A 24,909-nucleotide genomic window follows, 5' to 3' on the forward strand; every position below is an offset into this window, starting at 1 on the left:
CAGTCCATTTTGGTTCATAGCCATCTTCCCAAGAAGATGTCGTTCTGAGAACCTCTGAGATATTTCAACTGCCAGCTGGTTTCCAGCTGGAAAAAAAGTTAGCTCTGGGGATATGACATGAACTTAGCCCTCAGCCCCTCTGCAGATGTGGCTCCCTGGAGCGGCAGCTGGAAGGCTGACTTGTTTTGCCTCGGCTCTGACAACCCTCTAGGACCTATGGTCCATTCCCATGGCCCCAACATCCCAGCATGCCCCTGGGACCATATACCCAGGACCCCTCCTCTCCACCTAGGACAGCTAGTTCTGGATAGGACAGGGGAGTGCAGGAGTAGAGAAGTAAGCAGCTCTGTGGGATGAGGGGACAGAGCCTCGAGGCTGAGTCTGGAACACCCTGCCCACATCCCACGCCCGTTGCCAGCCCTGTGTTCACCGCAAGGGCACAGCAGGCAATGTTAAGGAAGACGAAAACCTGGTCTGGGAGGTGAGCTGCACCATGAGAATCCTAGACTATGCAAATTTGAGAGGCATTCGGCCCTCTCTGGTTCAGCCTTCCTTGGGGTACAGATGGGAAACTGAGGCCCAGAGTGGCAGCTGGTCTCACAAGCTCCCAGGCTCCTGGCTGTCCATCATATAGTGGTGGGTGATGGTGAATTGACTGAGGATGCAAGGAGAGGACTACACTCAGGGTGCAGGGTGATCCCAAAGGCAGGGAAGGCAGGACTGCCTACATGCACACACACACATGCACAAGCACACATCACACCCGTGACACAAGTCACTGCACTCCCCTAGCACCACGGGTCACTCCACAGACATCCACACAGGCCACGATGGTGTGTATCCCTCTCACCAGGGCACAGAGCACACTTTCTTCTAGCACCCCATCCCTAAGAAGCCTCAGGAACCCGACCTCAAGAGTTATGGGCACTGGGGGGAGCCCAAAGCTGACCCGGACCCTCTCTGGTGGGGTCTAGCTTCTTGTCCTCAGCCCAAATCTGTCTTCAGAGACCCCGTTCCAAGGCTGCTTCCACGCGTCAGAACCCTCTGTGATCTGGGAGCACTGAGGATGTGAGCCCAGACCCAGCTGGCTGTTCCTCCTGAGCTGACTCTGCCAGATTTCCCCCTGTGTTGTTTCACATAAATTCCTGTCTTGCAGCACCCCTACAAGAGAGGGGTTACCATCTTAGGAGGAAACCGAGGCTCAGAGAGGATCTGAGGGTCACCCTTGGCAGGTTATGTTACTCCCAGGTTCCTGGCCCCGTCCAGCTGCCCCCTCCTCCAGCATCCTAGAAGGAAAAGTTATACCTTCCCTGGGAGCCAAGAGTCCTTGCGGGGGATTCCAGGTGCTGCCCAGGGGCTCAGAGAATGAGAACAAGCTGGCAGTGCTGATGTGACCGGAGGCTATTGTGGGTCCCACTCCACCACAGCCCCCACATCATTCCCTCTGGGCTTCTGCCTGCAAGGGCATCTGAGCATCAGAAATGGTCACGGTCAAAGGGCTGGAGGAGAAGCCGGCGGGCACCTTCTGCTTCTCACCCTCAGGAAAGAGCTTAGCCCCTTGAGGACTCCCCTCCCTGCAGGAGCTCAGGACCCTTTCCTCCCAGTCCTGAGGTCCCCGCCAGTCTCCCTGATTCCTCTGGGGCAAAGGAGTCAGCCCAATTGAGCTGTCGTTTCATTTTCTTTTCTGTGACACAATCTACCTCAGTCAGTGTCTCTTTTCCTGCCAGAATTGGATCCCCTGGGTCCCTGCCTCCTGCTCCTCATTCCCTGTCCCCCACCCTAGTTTAGCTTCTCAGTCCTTCCTAATATCCCTACAGGGTCCTTGCAGTGAGGGCAGATTCCAGAATCACAGTCCAGAGGCGCCCCTTGCCATTCCTATCCAGGACCCAGGCTCTTTGGGATCCTGCCACATCACCCCTAGTCCTGATATCCCCCCTTCTTTTTCTCCTGCATGCAGGAACCACTAGAGCAGAAATGGAGGCCCAGAGAGGCCAGGTCCTGCCCAAGATCATAGAGGAAGTCAGTGGCAGAGCTAGTGTTTTCCAGGGGCTGAGAGCTAGTTGGGTCTGTCTTCAGTTTTCTAGGAACAGAGAGAACAGGACACTCTGAGTATCAAATATGCCAGGCCTTGCCCTGCCCTCAGTATCTCTACCCCCAGGAAACCTGTGGCCCCATTCCTATGGCAGGCTTCTGTCTCCCAGTTTTTTTTGAATATGCCCCAGGCTGCTGACTGTGCTCCCCAGTCCTCTCCAGGCACCACACACCCCTCTTCACACCTCCATGCACTGATGTACCACGTGCCTTGTAACTGTCACCCCACCCCGGTTGGACAGCACAGACCTCCACCCCTCCCCAGCAGGGGGTTCCCCAATAAGGAAGATTCTCTTGGTCCCTTCCACCAATCTGCCTCATCCTTACTTCCCCCAAATCCGCCTTACCCCCCGCCAGCACCCTGCTCTAACTATATCCCACAGAGAAGAGTCATCAAGGAGAGGTGGGGGAAGTGGAGGCAGAGAAGGCAAGGCCTGGGGACTGTCCAGGTCTCAGAGTGAGGGCTGAGGGAGCTGGGAGTGTCGGTGTCCGGGGATGTCTGTCTGGCAGCACCAGTGCCCTCCTAGGGACTGATGTCCGACTGGGCCTACTCCTGGAGCTTGGCTGGGTTTTAAGTTCATGGAAACCTCAGGCAAAGGGGAGGTTTCCTGGGGCTGGGGTGCATGGGTTGCTAATTCAAATGCCTTCAGATAAATGAGAGAAGTGGAGGTGCCGGCAATAGGGAGTGGTGGGGACTCTGACAAACAGGAAAGCGCATGCCCCATCAACAGGCTCTAATATTCAGACTTTTAAAAAACCCTGTGCTGACCCAACTGCATTCATATATGGTCCATAGGCCACCAGTTTGAAACCACTGGTTCAGAATGTTGAGAAAGTTCTGGAAAGCCCTGCGGAGTCTGGAAACCCCTCTAGGGAAGTCAAGGACAAAGGTCCCAGCTCCCTCTGAGACTTTTCTAGTTCAACCCTAAACTCGCACTGCTTGGCCTGAGAGCTGACTCCACCACCCTCCCATCTGAAAAGGGGAAGAAAGTCTGGAACTCCCAGGGCTCCTGCTTTGGGAACCATCATCCGTTCAGGGCTACAGGCCCTTCCAGTGCTAGGGACTATGGTTTTCTCTAGTTTGGTGGCCCCTGGTTAGGAGGAATCTGCACTGGGTGTGAGCGAAGAGCCCACTGGCTCCCATCCTGTGCGGGCCCCTGCCACCCTTTGGCACCTGTCTCCCAGATCTGGCTGAGGACAAGGGGCGGGGGTGGTTATCAAATTCTGTACTGAGGTTCTTGGTGATATCTCAATGAGAGGGACTGAGTGAGTCCCAAGTCACATGGGCAGCAGTGGGGATGTGACCTAAGGCACCGCCTTCTTTGTCAGGGGGCTTCTGAGACCCTCAGCCTGAGGGAGAGGGTATTGTAAGTGCCATTCTGGCTGGGGAGGGGATAGGACATTCTTGCAGTCATGGTTACTGCAGGTAGAGGGAGGTGAGGCAGGGAAGGAAATCCTGGGATGGGAGAAGGTCCAGGGCTGGCTTGGTTCCTGGAGGCAGAAAACTTCCCAGGGTAAAGGGAGGGTCCTCTAGTGCCTGATCTCCACCACCCTTCCCCTCTCAGCAGGATGGGGTGGGGGGGTGGGGGTTGCCCTGTCTTTAGCAATCCTGGCTTTTACTCTATGCACTAAGGTTGTAAGGGCATCCCCAGGCCAGGCTGAAGGGGTGAGACCAGAGATACCTGCAATAATCCCTGAGTGGAAGGTAGCCTAAGATAAAAAATGGATGAGAATAGCACCAGAAAGGAAAAGGATATTCCCCCACCCCCACCCCCAAATCCCAGAATCCAAACCAGGCATGTCTCCATAGACTAAATAGCCAAACTTGGGGTGGGGGGGGTCATATAAACACAGCCCATAATAGCTGGACGGGATCTCAGTGATTCCCAGCACCCCCTCATTATTTTCACCCTAGGACCCTATAGTGGGGAGATTTGTCTCCCCCCAAGCCTCACTTCTTGAGAAATAATTAATTTATCCACATTAAATTAGCTCAAGCTGAGCTTCTAATTGCAGATAAAGGCAGCCAAGGCCTCAAGTTAACTTCTAGGGCCTGAGGGTCTGGGACTATCTCTATTCTTTTAGAGTGTTCAATACACAATTCTCAAGAGCTCTTGTAGGGCCCCATTCTTGCCTCCCAGGCCCTTAGGATCTGGGACCCCAAGGTGGGAATAGGAGATTTAATCATCCAGTGTTCTGTTTTACTAAAGGGAGTGACCAGCTCAAAGACTCACAGCAAGTTGGTGGCAGGGTGGGATCAGGACTCAGGTTCTTTGGGATCCCGCCATAACACCCCTAGTCCTGATGTCCCCCCTCCTTTTTCTCCTGCCTGCAGGAACCACTAGCCATGCCCGAGGGCTGATTTCTCTCCCTCAGCACAATTCTGGGTGATTCTCTCATGGGGTTCTTCTCTCCATAATCATCCCCCACCTTTGCTCATTTCCGTTTCCAATCCCCAGTCCCACCCCCTGGTATTTACTACATCTGTGCCATCCTCAGTCCCCCCACCCCCCACTCACTCCGTGCTTCCCCCAGGAGGGGGAGGGGACCCCTAAGCTGGGGCTTCTGTACTGAGACTCTTTTGTACACCACAGACTTTTTGTATATTTTTAATTTTGCTGCAACATGAGATATTAAAAGTCATTTCAGTACGTGCTGCTTGTGTCCTATCGTTTTGGCTGTTCTGGGCAGTTGAAGCTGGGAACCGGAGGGAGGATCCTCTCTGCCACCAGGGCTTGAAGGAGCCAAAGGCATTTTGTGGGGAGAGAACTGGATGTCACACACAGCTTCTCCATCACTAAGCCAGAATCTCAAAGGTTTTGGGTATTATCTCCATATTCTTCACTTTATAGACAAGAAAAAAAAAAGGACTGAGGGTAGAAGCTGACTTGCCAGAGGTCAGAGAGTGACCCCATAACAAAATGAGGACCCAGGCTAAAGTGCCTAACTCCAGTAAAACAAATATTTATTGAGTACCTACTATGTGCCGTGTATCCTAGGCACAGTGAACAGGAAGATATAAAATAGGCATGGTTCCTGCCTTCAAGGAATTTTCATTCTAGAGGGTATTGTCCTTAAAAGGTCTCCCTGCTTCCAGGATCTCAAACTTCAGTGTTTCAGAATCACTTGGGGGTAGACAGGGCTTGCTTAAATATATATTTCCATCTCCAGACAGTGGTTAGAGTGCACCTGGGAATCTGGATTTTAAAAGCTCTAGTTTATGGTGCAAAGGGTCTAAGGAAGACCCACTTTAAGGAATCTCCCACAAATCTGAGCATGATATTTCATGACTTTTAGAACCTCCCATGGCTCCCCAGGGCCTTCAGGATAAAAATCAAACCCTTTTGCTTGATACTGACTATTCACAGCCTGAGCCTGAAATACCCCGACAGTGTCATCTCCAACGTTGCCCTGCCCTTCCTAGCCTCTCCAAACATGCATCTGCCTGTTTTGTGAACCTCTCCTGGTTGCCACCTGAACTCCTTTCTCACTATCCTTTCATGCCTCGATCTTGAACTTCTAGCCTCCATGTGCAACCATAAATTTAAGTCACCCAGTCTTTGATGCTTTGTTATAGCAGCCCTAGCAACCCAATACAGCTGCAAGATGACTCCAGGAGTAACACAGACTTGGTGGCCACATGCGATTATCATGCTTTTGAGATTATCTATCCTGTGTGTGTGTGTGTCATGAAGGAAAACCTTTCCCAGGGAATCTTGAGAAGACTTCCTCCAGGAATCCAGGTCTTGATGTATCAGCCAGTATAGATTTTGGCTGTAACAATGTTCCAAATAATGGTGACTTGTAAACACACCAGTCAAATTAGATCAGAGCTCATCTAGGGCTTCGTTTTAATTTAATCACCTCTTTAAAGGCTTTGTGGCGCAGCGGTTGAGCGCTGGGTTGCGAAGCTGCCCGCGGCCTCTGCGGGGCAGATTCAATCCCCGGCTGCTCCCCGGCCACCGGAGGAGGGTCCCACATGGCGCGCAGACCTCTCCTGCCGCCCGCTGCTCCCCTCAGCAGTGTACTTCGGTCCTTCTGCCTGCTCTGCTCCCCGCTCTGGCTCTGGTGAATTCTCTCACCCTCCCGCATTTCTGACTGTACCCAGTGCATGTATAAACAAACAAACAAACAAACAAACAAATAAAATACGTGCCTCTTTAAAAAAAAAATTAAAAAAAAAAAAAGAAATATAAAGGCTTTGTCTCCAAAGCCAGTCCCATCCCAAAGTACTAGATGCCAGGACTTCAACATATAAATTGGGGGGGGGGAGGGCCTCGGGAGAGGGGGCACATATCAGTCTATAGTACTGTAACAGGGTGGTCCCCAGGAAAGGGGGAGGTTCCCTGCCCCACCCAAGGGAGGGTGGAGCTGAGCAGGAAGAGGAGAGGCTGCAGAAGAGACTGAGGAAGGAAGCAGGATGGAGCCAGGAGACCTGGAGGAGGCGCATGGAGCCTAGAGACACGTGAAGAAACTGAGCTTGTCTTTTGGTCGTGGACAGGGTGACACAGATGTGGGTGAGACCCGTGGGGAGGTGACCATGGCAGCTTTTATCTTGATGTTGATTTTGCTCCTTTCCTTCCGGGCTTGTCCGGTTGTTTGTGACCCTTTTCTGTGGGTCCCCACTGGAAGATGCTTTAGACTTGTAGCAGGCTTTGGGGCCTTGTTCTGGGCCGATCCCATTTGGATGGAGTTTTACCCATGAGGGGATGGGTAACTTTGGGTGCTTCACTTAGAAACTAGACTCTTTGCCTTACCTGTATTGTTTCCTAGTTTTATTAAAGTTCCTTCCCATTAAAGTCTCCTATGTTTTGTGTTGATGCGGCGGATGGCAGAACCCACTTAGAATAGGCAGGTTTGCAGGGTTTGGGCTGACCCTCTCCCTGTCCTATAACAGTACCAGCAAAATGATTAATGGAAAGAACTTGCCATTCTTGAGCTGCTCAATTAATCACCCCTGAAATCATTTACCCTTAGACTTCTTGTCCAGAGAAAGAATAAACTGTCCTCACTATCTAAGGCACCTTTGGCCAGGTAGTCTATTCTTTGGGGCCAAAATATCACAGCTGAGGTACTATGTCTCTGCTGTTTCCTCTGCCCCAAGTGACCTTCCTTTCCTTTAGCAGACTTGGTTTGCAGCCACGGGCTTGGTGAATGGCTCTTGACTCCCTTCCCCAAATAAGCCGCTTGCCTTCTAGCAGAGTTCTTTGTTTATATGTCTTTCTACCCAGGTCAGGCTTGGCATGTGCACTGTACACTGGCTGCCACATTCCTCCTGTCCCTTGGCAGGCGTTCACTGTCAATCCATTTTTCATGCTGGTAGAAGGTCCTGTATTTATAATCCTCTACACAGAGCTCCAGGGTGCCCCTGCCAATCAACTGGAGGTGACTCAAAAGAGACAAATCCTATTTGCTACAACTGTTAAGTCTTTGAGAGCAGGGGTTAGGCAGCAGTTAGACTTCCGGAGCAGTCGGAGATTGACTCTACATCCTGGCTTCTTCTGTGGCTGCGGGCTCATGGAGATCCTACTTCCTGCTGTTGGGAGGCGGCTGGCAGGATGTGGAAGAGCAGGAGGGAGTGGCTGTGTGAGCTAGCACTAAAGAGCCTGGTCTATTTGCCCTCCCTCTGAGGGAGGGAGGAAAGAGAGGAGGCTGGTGGTGGGGTCTCCTTGGGCCCTTACGCAGTGGGGAACTCTGTTCTTTATGCCAAAGGGCACTGACCTGGCACACCCATACTTTCAGAAAGAACTTTCAAAACAATCCCCTGCATGGGTCCCTGCATGGCATGATTTAGAACTGTCTTCTCATTCACAGTCTGATGTCTTTCTTGCCATACCTCCCAGTGCAGGCAGAGCTTTTGGAATTACTGTTCCCACTGGAAAGGTGAGAGAGAGGAGACACAGACAGGTTATAACTAACAGCCTGCCTGGAGCCACGCAGCAAATCGGTTCCAGGACGTGGGTCTCCAGAACCCAGGTGTCTAGGCAGGGTGCGGACGGGTCAGCCAGAACTTTGCCCTGTCCTGGGTGGGGCGTGCAGAGTGCATTGGTCCCCAGCAACAGCTTTCAGGATCCTTCAGATCCAGACCCGTCAGAAGACCCAGGGCCTCCTCTTTACTCACTGCGTAACCTCTGCAGTTGTTCTTAGAAGTCTATGTAGTAGGTATAATCGTGACACCCCCAACGTTATGAGAACAGTGAGATGAAATACATCAAGGGTCGGCGCAGAACCACAAAGGGAGCCTCACCTCCCTAACATCCTCCCAAGAGACTAACATCCCAGGACGTAGACATGTGTAGGAGCTGATGGAGGCTTAGAGTAGGAAATTTGGGACAGAGGTGTCACAAGACCAGAAGCTGAAGACGGGGGTAGAAATAGTTAATATTGTTCCTAAACCAGGTATAGAAATGAAAAAATCCTTAGGTGTGGCCCAGAAATGGGAGTAGGGGGATTGTCAGTTATTACTAAGGACTGCTACAGAAAATATCCAGAGGTGCGCACCAGAGGTGGGGATATGGAGACTGAGGACATTATAGAGAATCAATAATTCAATAAATTAACTCAATCACAACCTAGAAGAGAATGTTTTAACAATTCCACAAAGGAATGAACCCCTCCCCCAACATGGAACACTAGATCAAATCAACTCCTACCCTGGCTAAACACAGCCTGCGACCCAAGACTGCCCGCCCATGGGCTATGCTGGCGTCTCTATTAACAAACCTGTTCTTTTCAAATTAAGCTCTTTCTGCCTGCTCGTGTCTGTGCAAACGCCTTCCCCTTTCCATTTTTTCTAATAAACCTACCCTTTTTGGATATAACCTGCATGTGTCTGTGTCTGTGCAAATGTCTTTGTCTCCTTGGCAAACTCACCATGTGCCCCTGAAGGGGAAACTCTGATGAAACTTTTCTTAGAGGTAGCCCAAGGACCCCACTCATTAGAACCCCAACAGGTAAATAGTTCATATTTACTGAGCACTTTCAACATGCTAGAAGCTCTTCCAAAATCATTGAATCCTTACAAAGTCACTATGAGGTCACACTGGTATTATGCCCATGTTACAGATGGGGAAACAGAGGCACAAGTAGTCAAGAGACTTGACTAAGGCCATAAATCTAGTAAGTGGCAAAGCCAGCATTCTAATTCAGTTCTAACTGACTCTTAATGTTAGAGAGGAATCTCCACAGTAATGGTTAATTTATAAAATTGTGAATTTCTCGACCACAGTGCTCTGTAATTTATGAAACATTCGACCACCCACTCTTTCATTTATTTCTCACCACAGCAGCCCAGACAGGGAGTCATTTTTTACTCCCAAGTTACAAAGGGAAACTGAGGCTGTGAAAGGGGGAAATGATTTGCTTTGCCAAGGTCATGAAGCAAGGTCAGTGGCAGAAGTAGGGGTGGAATTTGGGATTTTCTGACTCCAAGTTTGAAAAACTCTTCCCTGGCCTTATTCAAACCCCAAGTCCCTGTACAGCATGCCTTCTGATTGGGCGTCCACTCTTCAGCTGGAGGATCCCAAGGCTGTGTCTCACCACCACTGCCCCTCCACCCCCACCACAACCACCACACACATACACACTCCCCTCCTCTGCTCACTATCAGATGGGAGGGGCAGGAACTCGGGGCTGGTGGAGTTTCCTACCAGGCAGGAAAAAGAACAAAGGAATTGTGGGGGGAGAGGGTGGAGGGGTGACCAGGAGTGTGGCAGGAGTGGAGGGGACGCTTCGCCATGGAATATGAAGTCAAGAAAGGGAAAAAGGTAGGTGGGAGGCTGGGAGGGGTGCTGAACAGAGAAATGTCTCTGAAGCTGGGGAAGTGGGGAGCCCTGGGTGGGGGGTGATGGCCAGCAAGTGACATAAATAAGGCCTTCCTATGTAGAGGGATCTTCCTGTCCACCCTGGGCAGCCTGAACTTTTGGCTCCAAACTCCATAAACTGTCTCCCCACAGTCGGCAGCCCCTGCCATCCTTGGAACAGACAGGCAGACAGGCACCTGCCAGAGAAACCCAGCCAGACAGATGCATCTGAGATACTCCCAACCTGTTTCACATGTGTTCCTGGTGGCTCCCTCCTGCAGCTGCTCAGAGGGCAGACAAACACCCAGACAGGACCTCCGCTGGGGCAGTTCTGTGCTACAAATCTTCCTGTCCAGGCTTGGGGCTCCTCCCCCGGCCCCTACTGTTCAGACCTAGCCTCCGCCCTGGTCATCTTCATACCTGGGCTCACTCTGCTCCTGAGACCACAGCATCCGGGGGCTCATTCCTAGACTCCCTGGGTCCTCAGCCTTCCCTATCAGAAGTTTTTCTAGTCTACTTTTCTGCTCATGTCTCCTGGTTGCCTTTGCTTTCAGGGACCACCCCCAAGGATCCCAACCCCCACTCCCACTAAGCCTTCTTCCCCCAGGAAACCTACATTAGTGCTGTTCTAAACGGTCCCCCTGAAAATCATGAGGGCTCAGAAGGAACCAAAATATGTTCTCTCTTGGCTCATTCCTTCTATAGAAAGCTGTTGAGCACCTACTGTGTGCCAGGGACCGTGCCTGTTACTGGTGGTGATGCAGAGATGAGAAAAGTCAGCTCCCTCGAGCTGAGATTCTACCAGGGGAGGCAACTATTAACATTTTTAAAAGAGAAATTAATGTAACATTTCTTCAAATGCTCCATACACAGTGTTGGTGGACAGACCATTAAGAGATCCAGCCCTAGCTGGGTCAGTCAGTTTAAGCTGAGATCTGATGGGTAGAATGAACGGTGATGTTTCAGGCAGAGGAACAGCATGTACAAAAGCCCGTGGTGGGAAGGAAGGTAGCAAATAGGAAGGACTGAAAGGTGGTCTTGCCCTGGAAAATAGGAGTGAGGGGTAAGGTGAGACCGGAGAGGTAGACTGCCCTGCAGCAGACTACACAAGCTTCTCCAGGCCAGTGCTCATCCCACCTTTGAAGCTTCCAGAGGGTGGTGCAAACGCCATGCCTTCTGCTTTCCTGGATTCTTTTTTCTCAGAGCTTCCGTAGACTTCATCCGGGGCCCGTGATATTGGTTTTAAACATGAGTTGGGTGTGTATCTGAATCACCTACAGCCCTTGATGAACACAGATCATTGGGTCTCAGCCCCAGGTTCTGATCCAGTAGGGATCCTGGCAGGGAGCTCGAGAATGTACATTTCTCTTCAGTTCTCAAGTGCTGCTGCCGCAGCTGCTGATGAAAATGATCCAGGACCCCCACATTGAGAACTACTGTTGAGAATGCTCTTCCGATCTTCTTTTGACATTTTGTTTCGATGCTGGGCTGGGGCCCAGGAATTTCCCCCTCTAGCCCTCTCGAGGCCATTTTTAGGCAGGTGTTTGCCAGATCATAAATATATGTATTTGCTATTTTTAACTTTTAGGAAAGCACAGAGAATAGATGTTTAACAAACACCGAGGCACCCACCACCCAGACACATGGAAACTTAGTATTTTTCTGTACATGCCCCCACCTGCGCCCATTCCTTCCACCTGGCCCAGGGCCTTGACAGGGCCTCCACCCTCACCTGGGTATTTACAAAGGAAGTTTTGAAGCCAGACCACCCATGTTGAAATATTGGTTCTACTGTCACTAGCTGGTGACCTTATCAGCCCATTCCCCCCCTCCAGTCTCAAGTTCTCCATCTGTAAAATGGGGATCACAAAGGTACCCTTCCACAGAGAGAATTAAAATGGGTGATGTGAAAAAAAACACCGAGCACAGTAAGGTCACTGCTCGATAAAGCCGGTCACTGACCTTATCACTATTACTGTGTCCTCCCCCAGGGCTTCGTATCCCCCATCCGCAGGCTGGTGTTCCCCAAGTCCGCTCGCCGGGCAGCGTTTCGGAGCAGTGTGAGCCGCCGGCCCCTGCACTCAATGCCCCTTTATCCCCCTGACTACCTCATCGACCCCCAGATTCTGCTGTGCGACTACCTGGAGAAAGAGGTCAAGGTGCGTGTCAGATGAGGAGCGGAAACCACCTTGGGGTGAGGAATGCAGGGGAGAAAAGGTTTCCTCTGCTCTCTTAGGGACCCTGGCTGGGTCTTCAAATTAAACTGACAAAGACAGGTTAACCAGAGAAACATACACACCTTTTATTAAAATTCTACACATACATGGGAGACTTCACAAGATGGTGAAGACCCCAAGAAGTGACCAGAGCAGAAAGTTTTGTTCCTTTTGACAAAGAAACTATAAATTCACGAAGAGTTGGCAAGTAGAGGGGTTTGGGCTGGGGTCGTAAATGGTAAAGGAACAAGGTTCATTTATACTGCCCTCTGGGCCCTCAATCCTGCCTCCAGTGATGAGGATGTCCCCCCTTCTGCCTGGTGCTGGGAGGGCACCTTTTACTTGGGCGATTTCTTTCCTGCTTTTCAGGGAAGACGGGTGAAAGGGAATTCAGAGTGAACTTCCTACTTTTGCCCTGTTCTCAAACTCCTTCAGCTTAAGATACTCAATATGCCAAGATACCCGAGTTGGAGGGTAGTGTGCCCTGGGCCGCATGAGGCGAGACCTTACCTCTCCTATACACCAACCCCAGCCTCTCTCACACAGGAAGATTCGGGGGAGAAAAGGCTTGGGCCCCAGCACCTGCCTTTTGCTGTGGGGCCTCTACCTGCTCAGCCTCAGAGCTCCCATCTCAAAATGGGGCTCATACCCTATCCCAGGAGACAGTGGATAGGAAAGTGTGCTGTGCCCTGAACAGCCATACCTTCCTGGGAGATTTTACTGCAGAGATGTTGTTGCTACTCAGACAGTGTCCAGGTTACAAAAACCCAGTTCAGCAAGCCACAAGGGATGTAGGCCAAGTCAGGGCTTTACTCCTATTTCATGAACACCAGAAAGGATCAGTGGAGAATCCTCATTACCCAAGGAAGACAGACCGATAAGGGGGTAGGAGTGTTAGCGTTAACAAAAATAGGCCACCCACTTAAATGTGAATTTCAGATAACCAGGGTACTTTTTTAGAAATAATATGTCCCAAATATTGCATGGGACTAAAAATACTTTTACAACAAACTAAAATTGTGTTGGTTGTTTATGTGAAGTTCAAATTTAACTGGCATCTTGTATTTTATCTGGAAACCCTATATGGAGGGAAAAGCTCACAAATAAATCCACTTAAGAACTGGGGACTGACACTTCATAGAGAATAAAGAGAAAAGGTTGGTTTGTTGGAATTTACCTAGAAGAATAAAGCTAAAAATAAGGAAGAGTTAATTCTGATATTGAATAACATGTAATTGTTACCACTGAGTAATAACTAAGAATGAAAAATTAATTTATTGATGAGATTCTGCATTAATTTGATATGATAGTCTTCTCTTTCCATTGGCTTTGCAACAAAATCATAGAGGCAAGTAACTGGCTTGTCCAGTCGGCTGACAGTGGTGCTTGGACTGGTCAGAGCCACTCAGGCCAAGAGGGAATTCGCAGGTGGTTAGTTCATTCAGGCTGAGAGTGTGCCTTCTGCTTGGGGCCAGCTAAATAACTGTGCTCAAGCACTCTAGCTAGCAATGGGCGCCGGTGTGTGGAGTACGGTGGGCGTGTAATTTAGCTTTGATGTACCTTAAAGACAGGCACATCCTTTTTGCCTCATCCTTACAGAGAGGGGCCAGGAGTAAATGTACACATTGCTGTCAGGACTATGTCCAGCTTCTAGAACCGCTTTTATAACGGTTATTATCAAGCTATTATTATTAATTCAGATATTTCTATCTACACTAGTCTACCCTCACTGCCTCAGAAAGGAGGTTGGGGTTCCCTAAGCCTCTCTCCTTCCTTCACCGGCTCCCTTCCCATCCAGTTCCTGGGCCACCTCACCTGGGTGACGTCCTCACTGAACCCCTCCAGCCGGGACGAGCTCCTGCAACTGCTGGACACGGCCAGGGTGAGATTTGGGGGAGGGCAGGGTCTTGTTCCCTTCTGCCTCTCCCGCCGTGGCCGCGGGGGCTCAGAGTCCCGACCCACCCTGCAGCAGCTGAAGGAGCTGCCGCTGAAGACCACGGCGGAGCAGGACAGCATCCTCAGCCTGTCGGCCCGCTGCCTGCTGCTCACCTGGAGGGACAACGAGGAACTTATCCTTCGCATCCCCACGCACGAGATCGCCGCCGCCTCCTACCTGCAGGACGACGCGCTGCACCTGCTGGTGCTGAAGACCGGTACCGCGGGCCGCCTGGCGGGCGGGGCTGGCGACCGGGCCGCGGAGACCGCCGCGGGGGGGCGGGGCCTGATGCGGGGGCGGGGCCTGGGGCGGGGCGGGGGCGGGGCCTGAGGCAGGTTGAAGGCGGCGGAACCTGGGGCAGAGCCAGGCGAGGGCGGAGGGCTGGAGCTCGCGACTGAGGGAGCAAGCGGGGCTGTCAGACCTGCCGGGCTAGGGACGGGGCCTAAGTCTAGGGGTGAGGGGGTGAGCGGGGCTGGAATCCAGGGACAGAGTTTGGAGGTAGACCGCCCACCATCCTCAGGCCAAACGGCAGGTTTGAGGCGAGGGGCGCCGAGGTAGGCTGGCGCGGGAGAAAACGGCCTACGGGCCCAGAACCAGGGGTGGAAGCTGAAGCGAGGCAGGGGCCTGGAAATGAGAATGCGAGTGGTGGGCGGATCTGGTCTCCAGGCTTCGAGTCAGGGGCGGGGCCTGAACCGGGGCGGGGCCTGAACCGGGGCGGGGCCTGAACCGGGGGCGGGGCCTGAGCCGGGGGGGGCCTGAACCCGGGGGCGGGGCCTGAGCCAAGGGGTGGGGCTTGGATCGGGGCGGGGCCTGCGTCCAGGGGCGGGGCCTGGACCGGGGCGGGGCCTGAACCCGGGCGGGGCCTGAGCCAAGGGGTGGGGCTTTGGTCGGGGCGGGGCCTGATCCCGGGGGCGGGGCCTGGACCGGGGCGGGGCCAGGGGCGGCTGGGCCCACGTGGGCGGCTGTGTTGGGCGGCGCGGGTGGCCTCTGGAGGGGGCTCCAGGACCGAATTTCCGCGGCTGACGGCCACCCGGCCTCTCCTAGGTTTGGGCGTGGACCCCGTGCCAGCCGGTGTGGACGCCAGTCCCGGGGGCTCCGCGCGAGACCCAGGCCCGCCCGGCGGGGCGCCCGAGAAGCGGCGGGGGGGCACCACGGAGCGGCGCCACACCATCTGCAGCCTGGACTGGCGGATGGCGTGGGGCGGGGGCGCGGGCGCCGAGACCCGGGCCGGGGGCGGCGGCGGCAGCCTGGAGCGCCAGCGCGCGGGGACGCGGGCGTCCGGCAGCTGGGAGCGGCGGCAGACCTTCAGCGGCAGCTGGGAGCGGCGGCACGGCGGCGGCGGGGCCGGCGCGGGCAAGCCGGGGGGCAGCTGGGAGCGCAGACAGGCGGGCAGCGGCGGCGGCAGCTGGGAGCGCCGCCACCCGGGCTCCAACCCGCTGGACCCCCAGGACCCCAGCCCCGACGCCTACTGCAACCTTGTCATCCTGGCTGTGGCCAACAGGGTGAGCTCGCGGGGACCCTGCGCCCCTGACCTCGCCTCCCCGGCGCGTCGAGGGTGGGAGGGTACCGACCCCACCCTCCACCCGGTGCCAGTCTCGAGGTTCCTGGGATCCGCCCTGGCCTCTTTGCTTCTCCTTCCTTCCACCCAACCTCCTTTCTGTGCGCCCATGATGCTCTGACACCCCAGGACACCTCCCCCTGACTGTCCCAATGTGATGAAAACTCAAAATGGCTTAAACAGACTTTCATCTATCCAGCTCTGCTATTTCTCCAATGCAGTCGATGTGGGCATTGCCACGGCAGTAAGTCATGAGTGCCAACCCATCCAGACCCGGAACCGGCATGAACTCAGTTCCTTGTCACAGTTTCTCCTAGGGGCAAATACTACAACCACCCCTTCTACAGAGGAGGAAACTGAGACCCAGATGCTAAGTATTGATAACTTATGCAAGGTCACACAAAAAGTAGGTGATGGTTTCAACACTGGCACCCAGGACGTTCAGAAGCCTTACCACCATTCTTGCCTCCCTGGTTTCCTACCCCCATTCACCTGCCTTTATTTATTGGCCATCTTTTGTGCTAGGCATTGGGTAGATGCTGTGGATACAGATGTGTACAAGGTGTTTGGTATCCTCTTTACAGAACTCACAGCCTAGTAGGCACTGTCAAATCCTGAGCCTTCTAAGCTTTTCCTGTGACCTAGGGTCCCCAACTGCCTCTGTATATGATCAGTGGTGAACAAAACAGGCTTGCTGCCTATCGGGAGAGAGAGATGGATAATAACCACTAAACTCAGACTCTGGAGCTGATTCACTCCCCTTTCAAACACTCTCCCCTAATGTCCAGCTCAGCACATTCTCCAGGTTTTCCTCCTGACTCATCAGCTGCTCCTTCTCTGCAGCCTCTCAGAGTTGGAGCACCCCAGGCTTAGTTCCTGATCCTCTTTCCCTCTTATTGACACTCATTGCTACTCCTCTCATGACTTTTAAAATGCTGAGAACTCCCCATATTTATTTCTCACCAAGGCATATCTCCGCTCAGCCTCTCCATTTGAAGATCTAATGGCCATATCAAGCCTAAAAGGCATTTCCAAAGCTGAGCTCCCAATTCTTCTCTGGAAACCTGCTCCTTCCTTGGTCTCCCTGTCTTGATTAATGGCAGCTCTGTCCTACCATTGCTGAGATTAAAACTTTTAGTGGTCCTTAGTGTTTCTCTCTCTGTGTTGACCTTATTTTTAAAAATTAACCAAAATTCATCTACTGCTCACCACCCTCCGCTGTCCCTCCCAGCTCCATGCCCCTATTTTCTCATCTGGACCATGCATTCACCCCTCCTGTTTTGGCTCTTGCTTATGATGGCAGTCCTGTTACACAAAAGTCACATCATGTCACTGATCAAAATCTTTCAGTGACTCCCCCATTTCACTCAGAGTGAAAGTTAATGTCCTTACAATGCTCCTAAGGTCATTGTGCTCCATACACCATCCCTAGTTCCTCTCTGGTCTCATCTCTTTCTACTCCCTTCTCCCCTATTCACTCCACTCCAGCAAGACTGGTCCCCTGGTAGTGCGCAAAAGACCTATAAGTTCTGGATGTTTCACTTGTGGTTTTTGTCTAGCATGCAGAGCACCTAATAGGTGCTCAATAAATATTGAATGATTCATCCAAGAAAACAAGTAGTTTGCAGTGATGAGGGAGGAGATCCATTTTCCATAGGGAAAGTGAGTTTGTGTCTTTTAAACCAAAATGTGGAAGAAAAGAAGGAGTCAGCAGGGCAAAAATTAAACAAACAAACAAACAAACAAATAAACAAATAATTCCGGACAGGGATAATAGTGTGCCCTGCTTATCCTACAGACTGTGAGGACCTTAGGGTACAGACCTTGTCTAATTCATCCCTGAGACTCCAGAACCTGCCACACAATAGGATGAAATGAGAATTTGTAGAATGAGTGAATTTGTGAATGAGTAGAATTTGTAGAATGAGTGAAGCCTTTGGCTTCCTTTCTGAGGCCTCATGGTCCCGGGAAGAGTACAAGAATTAGTCAAAAAACCTGGGTGCCAATACGAACCAATGCTGTGAGCCTGCTGTCCGAGCTCAGGCAAGCCACTTCACCACTCTAAGCCTCAGAGTCCCTAGCTCCAAAATAAGCACCTGAGACCCCTGTCTACTTTATAGGGTTATTGTAAGGTTCAATTTTGGTTTAGTAATCCGTACACTCCCCCATCCCAAAATGCCTATTCTTAGGTTACATTTTAATTTATACCCGTGGCTTTTTCAGAGACACAAAATAAGAAATGACTTCCTGATGGTTGTTTCTTCATTAGTTATTGTCTTTCTATGTCTCAAAGACAGAGGCAAATTAAAGAAGCAAATTCCTCTTCAAATTTGCAGTCTCAAAAAAGTTTCACAAAGTTTATGTATTCATGCTGCTTCTGGATGTCAGGAAGCTCGTATCTAAATATGGCATCTAATAGTAGCCACTGTATTGAGCCTAAAATTTTCATATGTTTAATTCTTCCTCCTCTTATTACATATTAGGACACCTGGGTTCTGGTCAGGCTAATTACTTCACCTCTCTGGGCCTCAGCTTCCTATCTCTAAACAAGATTAGAAATTATTCTAGGTAAGTCTTAAGAGTGCCCATGAACCACCCTGAAATATGGGGTACATTGTACATTTTTTACTGCATAAGAGTTAGAGTTGCCACTGGATTCTATATTCCAAGACTCAGAGTGGCCATGTAACTGATGGAATGTTCTCAAAGTAGACTTAAAGGTGTCCGTGGGTGTGGGTGTCTCTAGGGTATGCCCTTTGAGCCTCCTCACGCTGTGTTCTAGGAAGCAGGGGCATCCTGGTCACTGCAAAGGTCCTGAGCTCTCTCTCCTCCTCCCTGGGCCAGGATGCTGCTGAGGAGTCCTGCGCCCTCATCTGTCAGGTCTTCCAGATCATCTATGGGGATCAGAGCATCGAGTGCGTGGACCGGGCCGGCTACCACTACATGTCCACACCTGAACGGCCGTGGCTCTGCAGCCGCAGTGAGTACTCACGCTCCTGGCCACCCCTCCTCTGAAACATCCTAAAAGGTGGAGTGGGAGGGCTGTTCCAAGACTGGAGCTGATGAAAGCCATTAGGGGCCCTGATGGCTATGGCAATTACAGTATGCCCCAATTTGTAGTTAAAATAAGGTGTCCATTTTCATCATGACTTCTAGCCTACCTTCTCATAGATGCTCCAGTTACCAGATTCAGAATAAGCCCCTCAGAGCTGAGCTATTCTCTCTCCCTTTGGCTTTTGGCATCCCTGCTTTGCAGAAACCTGAGCACAGGCCTTGTCTGCTTACTGAGCCTTCTAGCCCACCAGGATTCTAGGCCAAAACCAAGATTTCCAGATGCTTCTTGAAAGCAATCAGGAACTGGAATGAGAGTGAGAACAGAGGCACTTATTGAGCACCAACTATGTGCCAGGGAGCATATTGATAAGCCAAGTCTTTTTTTTTTTTTTTTTTGTGGGACCCTCACCGGCGCTGCAGGCAGCCTTGCAGCCCAGTGCACCAGGGGAGGCCCAATAAGCCAAGTCTTATTTAATCCTCATAGCAGCCTATCTGTCCTGTTTGCCACTGTATCTCTGTGCCTAATGTGGGACCAGGCACAACCCAGATACTAAAGGACTATTTTTTTGAATGGATGAATGAATGCTGTGAGGCGTTATGATTCCAATTTAACAGATGAGGATATTCAGGCACAGAGTAGTCAATAAATGATTCAAAGTCACACAGTTTGAAAGTGGCAGGGTCAGGAATCAAACCCAGGTATGTCTGATTCTGAAGCTTCTACGTACAACAATCTCACTCTTCATGCTGCCTTCAAGGCCATCAAATGAATTTACTCAGCAGCAGCCCCCTTAATGTGGTCTTTGTTGGTGTAGCTCCAGCCACAGAGAGCTGGCTCTTTCCTTCTGAAGGCTATCCCACCTGTGTGGACTGTGGTGGTTGGACACTTGGGTTCCCTCCTCAACTCTCACAGGAATGATGGGCAAATAAATGAGATCACTCGACAATATTTCCAGTCATTCATTCATTCAGCAAATATGTATCGAGTCGTTATGATGTGCCAGATTTAGTGCTAGTCAGCAGGATGTACTGGTGACCCAAACTAGTCATGGCCCTGGCTTCAGGGGTGTCACCTTGCTGAGCTCGGCTGAGTTATACAAATAAAATGCAACCACACACTCTGCCACTTAGAACATATAATGCAGAAGAAGCCTGGGCCTCAGGTGGGAAGTCAGAGGAGTGTCCTGAGTGAACCAGGCTGGGAAGGATGAGGCCAGTACCTGCTTTCAGTGAGATAACAGGACTAGATGCAGGACAAGTTCTTTGTAAATGGTGCTTCTTTCCTCTCAAGATTTTGAGGTCCTTCCTCCCCACAAAGTCCTTTTTGTCTCACTTCAAACATATAATTTACCTATTTTCCCTCACCTGTTCTCTTGCCTGCTACCCCCAAGAGTCCCTAGATGTAGCCAGAAGGCGGTATTGTCTAATATGAGGGTGTGGAGAGAGGACATCAGTCACCCAAGGCTGGCTGTGTGTTGGTGATGGAATCATGGTCAGACTCCTTCAGTGGCCGCCTGTTCCCGTCCGGGTAAAAGCTAGCACTTACAGCTTCTTACCAGCCACCCTTGCTCCAGCCCCATCACAAGCCAAGGTGGAGCTGAGGTGGGGCCTCAGGGAATAGGAGGTGAAAGTCCCTGGCTTTGGTACCTCTGACAGCCCCTCTGTCTGTGGTCCCAGGTGAGAGCTGCCGCACGGATGGGACTTACGCCTATGATGCCGACTTCAGCTGCTGCAGCTCCTTGTAGGTACTGCCCTTGCTGACGCCCTCCCTCTCTCCATACACACTAACAAGAAGGGTCTTCTAGGCACTCTTGAGACCCCTGAGGGTCAGAGAGGGTGGGAGAAAATGATCCTTTCTAGATTTGTGCTGAGACACAGGCCCTGAGGGCAGGTAAATTGTGCTTCCCAGGTTTTGATGTGCTCGGAGCATCCAGACCCCTGAGAGTCTCAGGGGACAACCAGAGCTGAAAATGGGGTCTCTGCAGCCCTGCATTCTCTCCCAGGCACCCAGTCACCCCCCCCAAAAGAATAAATTAAATAAGAGGGAACTTCTCCACACACACAAACACACCTATTATATTAAATAGACCAGGAGTTAGTGTCCTCATGGTCATCAGGGGCCCAGACTTCTCTTCCCTGCCCACCCAACACTTGCTTCCATCTTCCAGGTCACTTCACAGACCAAGATGGTGGTGGTAGCTCCAGCCATCACAGTAGAGTGCAGGGGCCACTTTAAAGAGCTTTGCAGGAATTCCCACGTGATGGCTTCTGCTTACCTCTCACTGACCAAAACTTAGCCACTTGGCCATATGGAGCTATAAGCAAGGCTGGAAAATGTAGAATTAAAAAAAAACAAAACCCTCAGTCGAGAGCATTGTCCAGGGTTCTATTTAGAGACCAACCACCCCAGTTTACCCAAGATTGAGGGGTTTCTCAGGACACAGGGTTTTCAGTGCTAAGACCAGCATGGTCCTGGACAACCTGGGATGTTAATCACCCTTTTAGCTAGTCATCCAGTTAGTCACCTTAGTTCTGGTACTAAGGGCTGTGGCTTAATAAATAGCAGTCTCTGCTGGCAATATATGCCCTACCTATTTTCCTTTTTAGAGGCAATATATTTACCTCCCTAATATTGTGTACCTTAGGCTAATCTTTAACCTGACAGATGCTGGAGAGAGGGCAATCGGGTAGAGGGAATGGCAAGTGCAAGGATTTGGAAGCAGGATGAAACTGGGTGTGTTTGTAGTACAGCCAAGAGGCCTCTCTGACTGTGGCAGAGGGTGTGAGGGAGAGCATGGTCAGAGAGGACATTTGGTGGGGGGATCCAGAAAATCCTTACATGTCTTGAGTAAACTTACAGATTTTGTTAGACAAAGGCTCTAACCCAGTCCAGGAGGATCAGTGAAAATTTCCTGAGGAAGTAACAGTTAAGATCCAATGAGTAAAAGTTAGTTGAGTAAAAGGGAGGGGGAGAGTGGAATTCCAGACAGAGGGAACAGCATGTGCAAAGGCCCAGAGGTGAGAAAGTGCTTGGAGTATTGGAGGAAAAGGAAGAAGGCACAGTACCTTGTGCAAAGGAGTGCACAGTGAGAGATGAAACTTGAGAGATTGCCAGGCACCAGTTCTTGTGGGCCCTTGAAAGGCAAAATAGGGTCTAGGATGAGGCTGCATGCCCAGAGGATTAGTAGTTGTGCCTCCCACCTTCAGCCTATCACAGGGAGAGGAGCTGGAGGCGGGTGAATGAGCTTCCTTTCCACATGTCTCTGCAGCAATGGCTCCCAGGACACATTTGAAGCCTGTTACAGTGGCACATCCACACCCTCTTTCCACGGCTCCCACTGCAGTGGCAGTGACCACAGTGGCCTGGGCCTTGAGCAACTGCAAGATTACATGGTCACGGTAAGCTGGGGAAGGCAGTGAAGAATGGCACCAGCAAAGGCCTGGAGGCTGCAGAAAACATGGAGGTATTTCAGGAATCATGACTAATCCTGGCCATAACAGAAGTGTAAGATCAGAAGTCAAGTTGGGACATGAGGTTAGAATAAACTGAGGCCAGCTTGTGAAAGGCCTTAATAATAACCTGGATTAACTGAGGTCTTGCTGTATTTCAGACACTCTTCTAAGCACAATTTTTGAATCATGTCTGTCAATCCTTTCAACAACCCTAGAGGGAGGTCCCATCATTACCCTCACTTTGCAGATGAAGAAATCGAGAGTCAGAAAGGTTGTCACCTACCCAAGATCATATAGCTGACAAATGGAGGGGTCAGGATTCGAACTCAGGCAACTTGCACCCACACTCCATTCTTAGGTGCAGTGCAAGGGGTCTGAACATTCCTCTGCAGGCGTGGAAGGGTTTCCAAGGAGGCATGAGCTCCTTGGAAAGGGCTCTTAGAGAGGGCTCTGGATCTTTTAGGAAGGGTTGGGTGGAGCTGATCTCAGGACTGATCTTGACTGCTGTCTCTCAGTTGCGGAGTAAACTGGGGCCCCCTGAGATCCAGCAGTTTGCGCTGCTGCTCCGGGAGTACCGGTTGGGGCTGCCCATCCAGGACTACTGCGCAGGCCTGCTGAAGCTCTATGGAGACCGGCGCAAGTTCCTCCTCCTTGGTGAGCCGGGCCCCAGCCCCCAGGGTAGTAGAGGTCCCTCCATAGTCCACGCACCACAGTGGGATTTTTTCTCCTTCTCTCTCACCTTGCCAAAAGGCCAAGATCATGAGATTCATGGGGCTTATGTGTGGTCCGCGGCACTTATGGGGAGATGGGGGCATAGGGAAGGGCAGGGCCTGGCCTGCAGTGAGAGAACCAGTAAGAAGGTGTAGCCATTTCACCTTTGGAGCGAAGCTGGGAGAGGGAATGACTCTTCTTTCATAGCTATCAGGAAGCTGAGACTCAGGGAGGCTAAAGCACTTGTTCAGTACAACTAGAAATAGGAATGGGGCACCAAAGGCTAATAACCAAAGGTGTATTTGGCAATTGCCAGGTGGCAAACACCACCTCATTGTATACCCGCTGCTCTGGGAAACAGAAACTCATTTGCCACTATTTTGCAGATGAAGAAACAGGTTCAGAAAAGCAAAGTAAACGAGTGAAGTCACATAGCAAGTAGTGATGGAAGTAAACTGAGCTAACTGTTATGGGGTACTCAGTGTGTCCTAAAGACCTTACATAATCCTCACATCCCTACCGGGAAGGAACAGCTACAATTATCTTAATTTTATAGGCAAGGAAATTAAGGCTCAGAGTCGTTCTTTAATGAGGCTCACATAGCTACTCTATGGGACTATAACAATGCAATAATATTAATGACAACAAGTAAGCATTCACCGTGTGCCAGGCACGTGTCATTGCCCTCTGGCTCAGACAGCCGAGGCACCCGTGCCAGGTCGCGCAGCCAGTGGCGGGCGGGCATGTGAGCTCAGACCTCAGAAGAGGGTGCCTGCTCCGTGGAAAGGGAATGGGCTGAACCCCAGGAACTCACCCTGCGCCGCGGCCCGGCAGGGATGCGCCCCTTCATCCCAGACCAGGATATCGGCTACTTCGAGGGCTTCCTGGAGGGCGTGGGCATCCGGGAGGGAGGCATCCTCACCGACAGCTTCGGCCGCATCAAGCGCAGCATGAGCTCCACGTCCGCGTCCGCCGTGCGCAGCTACGACGGCGCGGCTCAGCGCCCCGAAGCCCAGACCTTCCACCGGCTGCTGGCCGACATCACGCATGACATCGAGGCGCTGGCCCCTGACGACGACGACGAGGACCAAAGCACGGACGAGGACGCCCGGGACTCCCCAGGCGGGGGCGACACGGCCGAAGACAACTACCTATAGCCTGTCGCCGCTGCCCCTGTGGAGGGCAGGGGAGGGCAGCCCCGCAGCCCAGCCCTGAGTCTCACTCTTGCCTTTGGTACCCCATTCCTAGAGCGAGCTCTTTGCACCCCTACCCAGGGCCTCCACCTCCCAGGCCTCGGCTCTGGCTCTGCTCCCTGCCCGCGGGGCTCGGTCCCTGCAGTACCGAGAAGCCCCTGCAGGGGGCGGTCTGGAACGTGCCGAGCGGTAGGTCAGCCGGAGGTGCAGAGTGGGCCCACCTAGTCCCACCAGCCAGGGGAGCAGGGCCTTCACCCACTCCCCCCTACCCCAACCCCGCAGCTCTCTGGAAGCCAAGGGAGGGATGAACAGTGGGATCCACCTGCTGGGCGACTGAGAAAAGGATTTCCAGAACCAGAGACCGCTGTTCCTCTTGTTTTACCATTTAATAAACTGAGGTTCAAGAAAGAAGGCACTTGAGGGGATCTCCTGATTCTCCTTAGATGTACCTCAAAATGGCCCTAGTAAATAGATTAGAGGGCCTTTTAAGGCTCTAAGTGCAGGCTCTCCTTCTCGCCCATGGCATAAAATTGGAATCGAGGTTTTCTCTACTGAGAGTTGACTCAGAGGTAGGTGACGTGTGTTCCTGTCCTGGCCCTAAGACCCTGAGCAAGTGGCTTGTTCAGCTCTTGGATTTGGAGACCGGCGACCTAGGCCTCCTGTCTGGTAGGTGTCCCAGCCTTCCTGTGCCTCCTATTTCCTCATCTGTCCCACAAGCCAGCCCCACCTACCTCACCAGGTGCTTGGGGGCATTAATGAAAGTCGAGACCTGACCTTAACATGTGATAGGTACTCACGAAATGCTGTTCCCATCCACATCTAACATTTTCTGGCTTGATTTACCTGTCTTGCCTGGTTTCGAGGGAATGGGATCTGAGGAGAGGTTGAGGTGTGA

At 51.8% G+C, this 24,909-nt stretch overlaps 1 protein-coding gene across 2 annotated transcripts; it reads left to right on the top strand.

Moving 5' to 3' along the window:
- Window positions 1-9,827: 9,827 nt before the first annotated feature.
- CCM2L (CCM2 like scaffold protein) lies at window positions 9,828-23,978 on the top strand (the record flags this gene model as incomplete). Of its 2 annotated transcripts, XM_084247940.1 has the most annotated exons (10): window positions 9,828-9,857; window positions 11,885-12,052; window positions 13,908-13,991; window positions 14,079-14,262; window positions 15,090-15,547; window positions 18,448-18,583; window positions 20,335-20,398; window positions 21,927-22,056; window positions 22,626-22,764; window positions 23,656-23,978. In XM_084247940.1, 10 exons carry the CDS (start codon window positions 9,828-9,830, stop codon window positions 23,976-23,978), a joined length of 1,716 nt encoding a protein of 571 aa, XP_084104066.1. The 2 variants fall into 2 exon arrangements, with proteins under 2 accessions (XP_084104066.1, XP_084104067.1); XM_084247941.1 differs by lacking the exons at window positions 20,335-20,398; window positions 23,656-23,978 and having other exon boundaries at window positions 22,626-22,728.
- Window positions 23,979-24,909: the final 931 nt, after the last annotated feature.

The sequence above is a fragment of the Talpa europaea genome (genome assembly GCF_964194135.1).
Source record: "Talpa europaea genome assembly, chromosome: 11".
NCBI classification, from domain to species: Eukaryota; Metazoa; Chordata; class Mammalia; order Eulipotyphla; family Talpidae; genus Talpa; species Talpa europaea.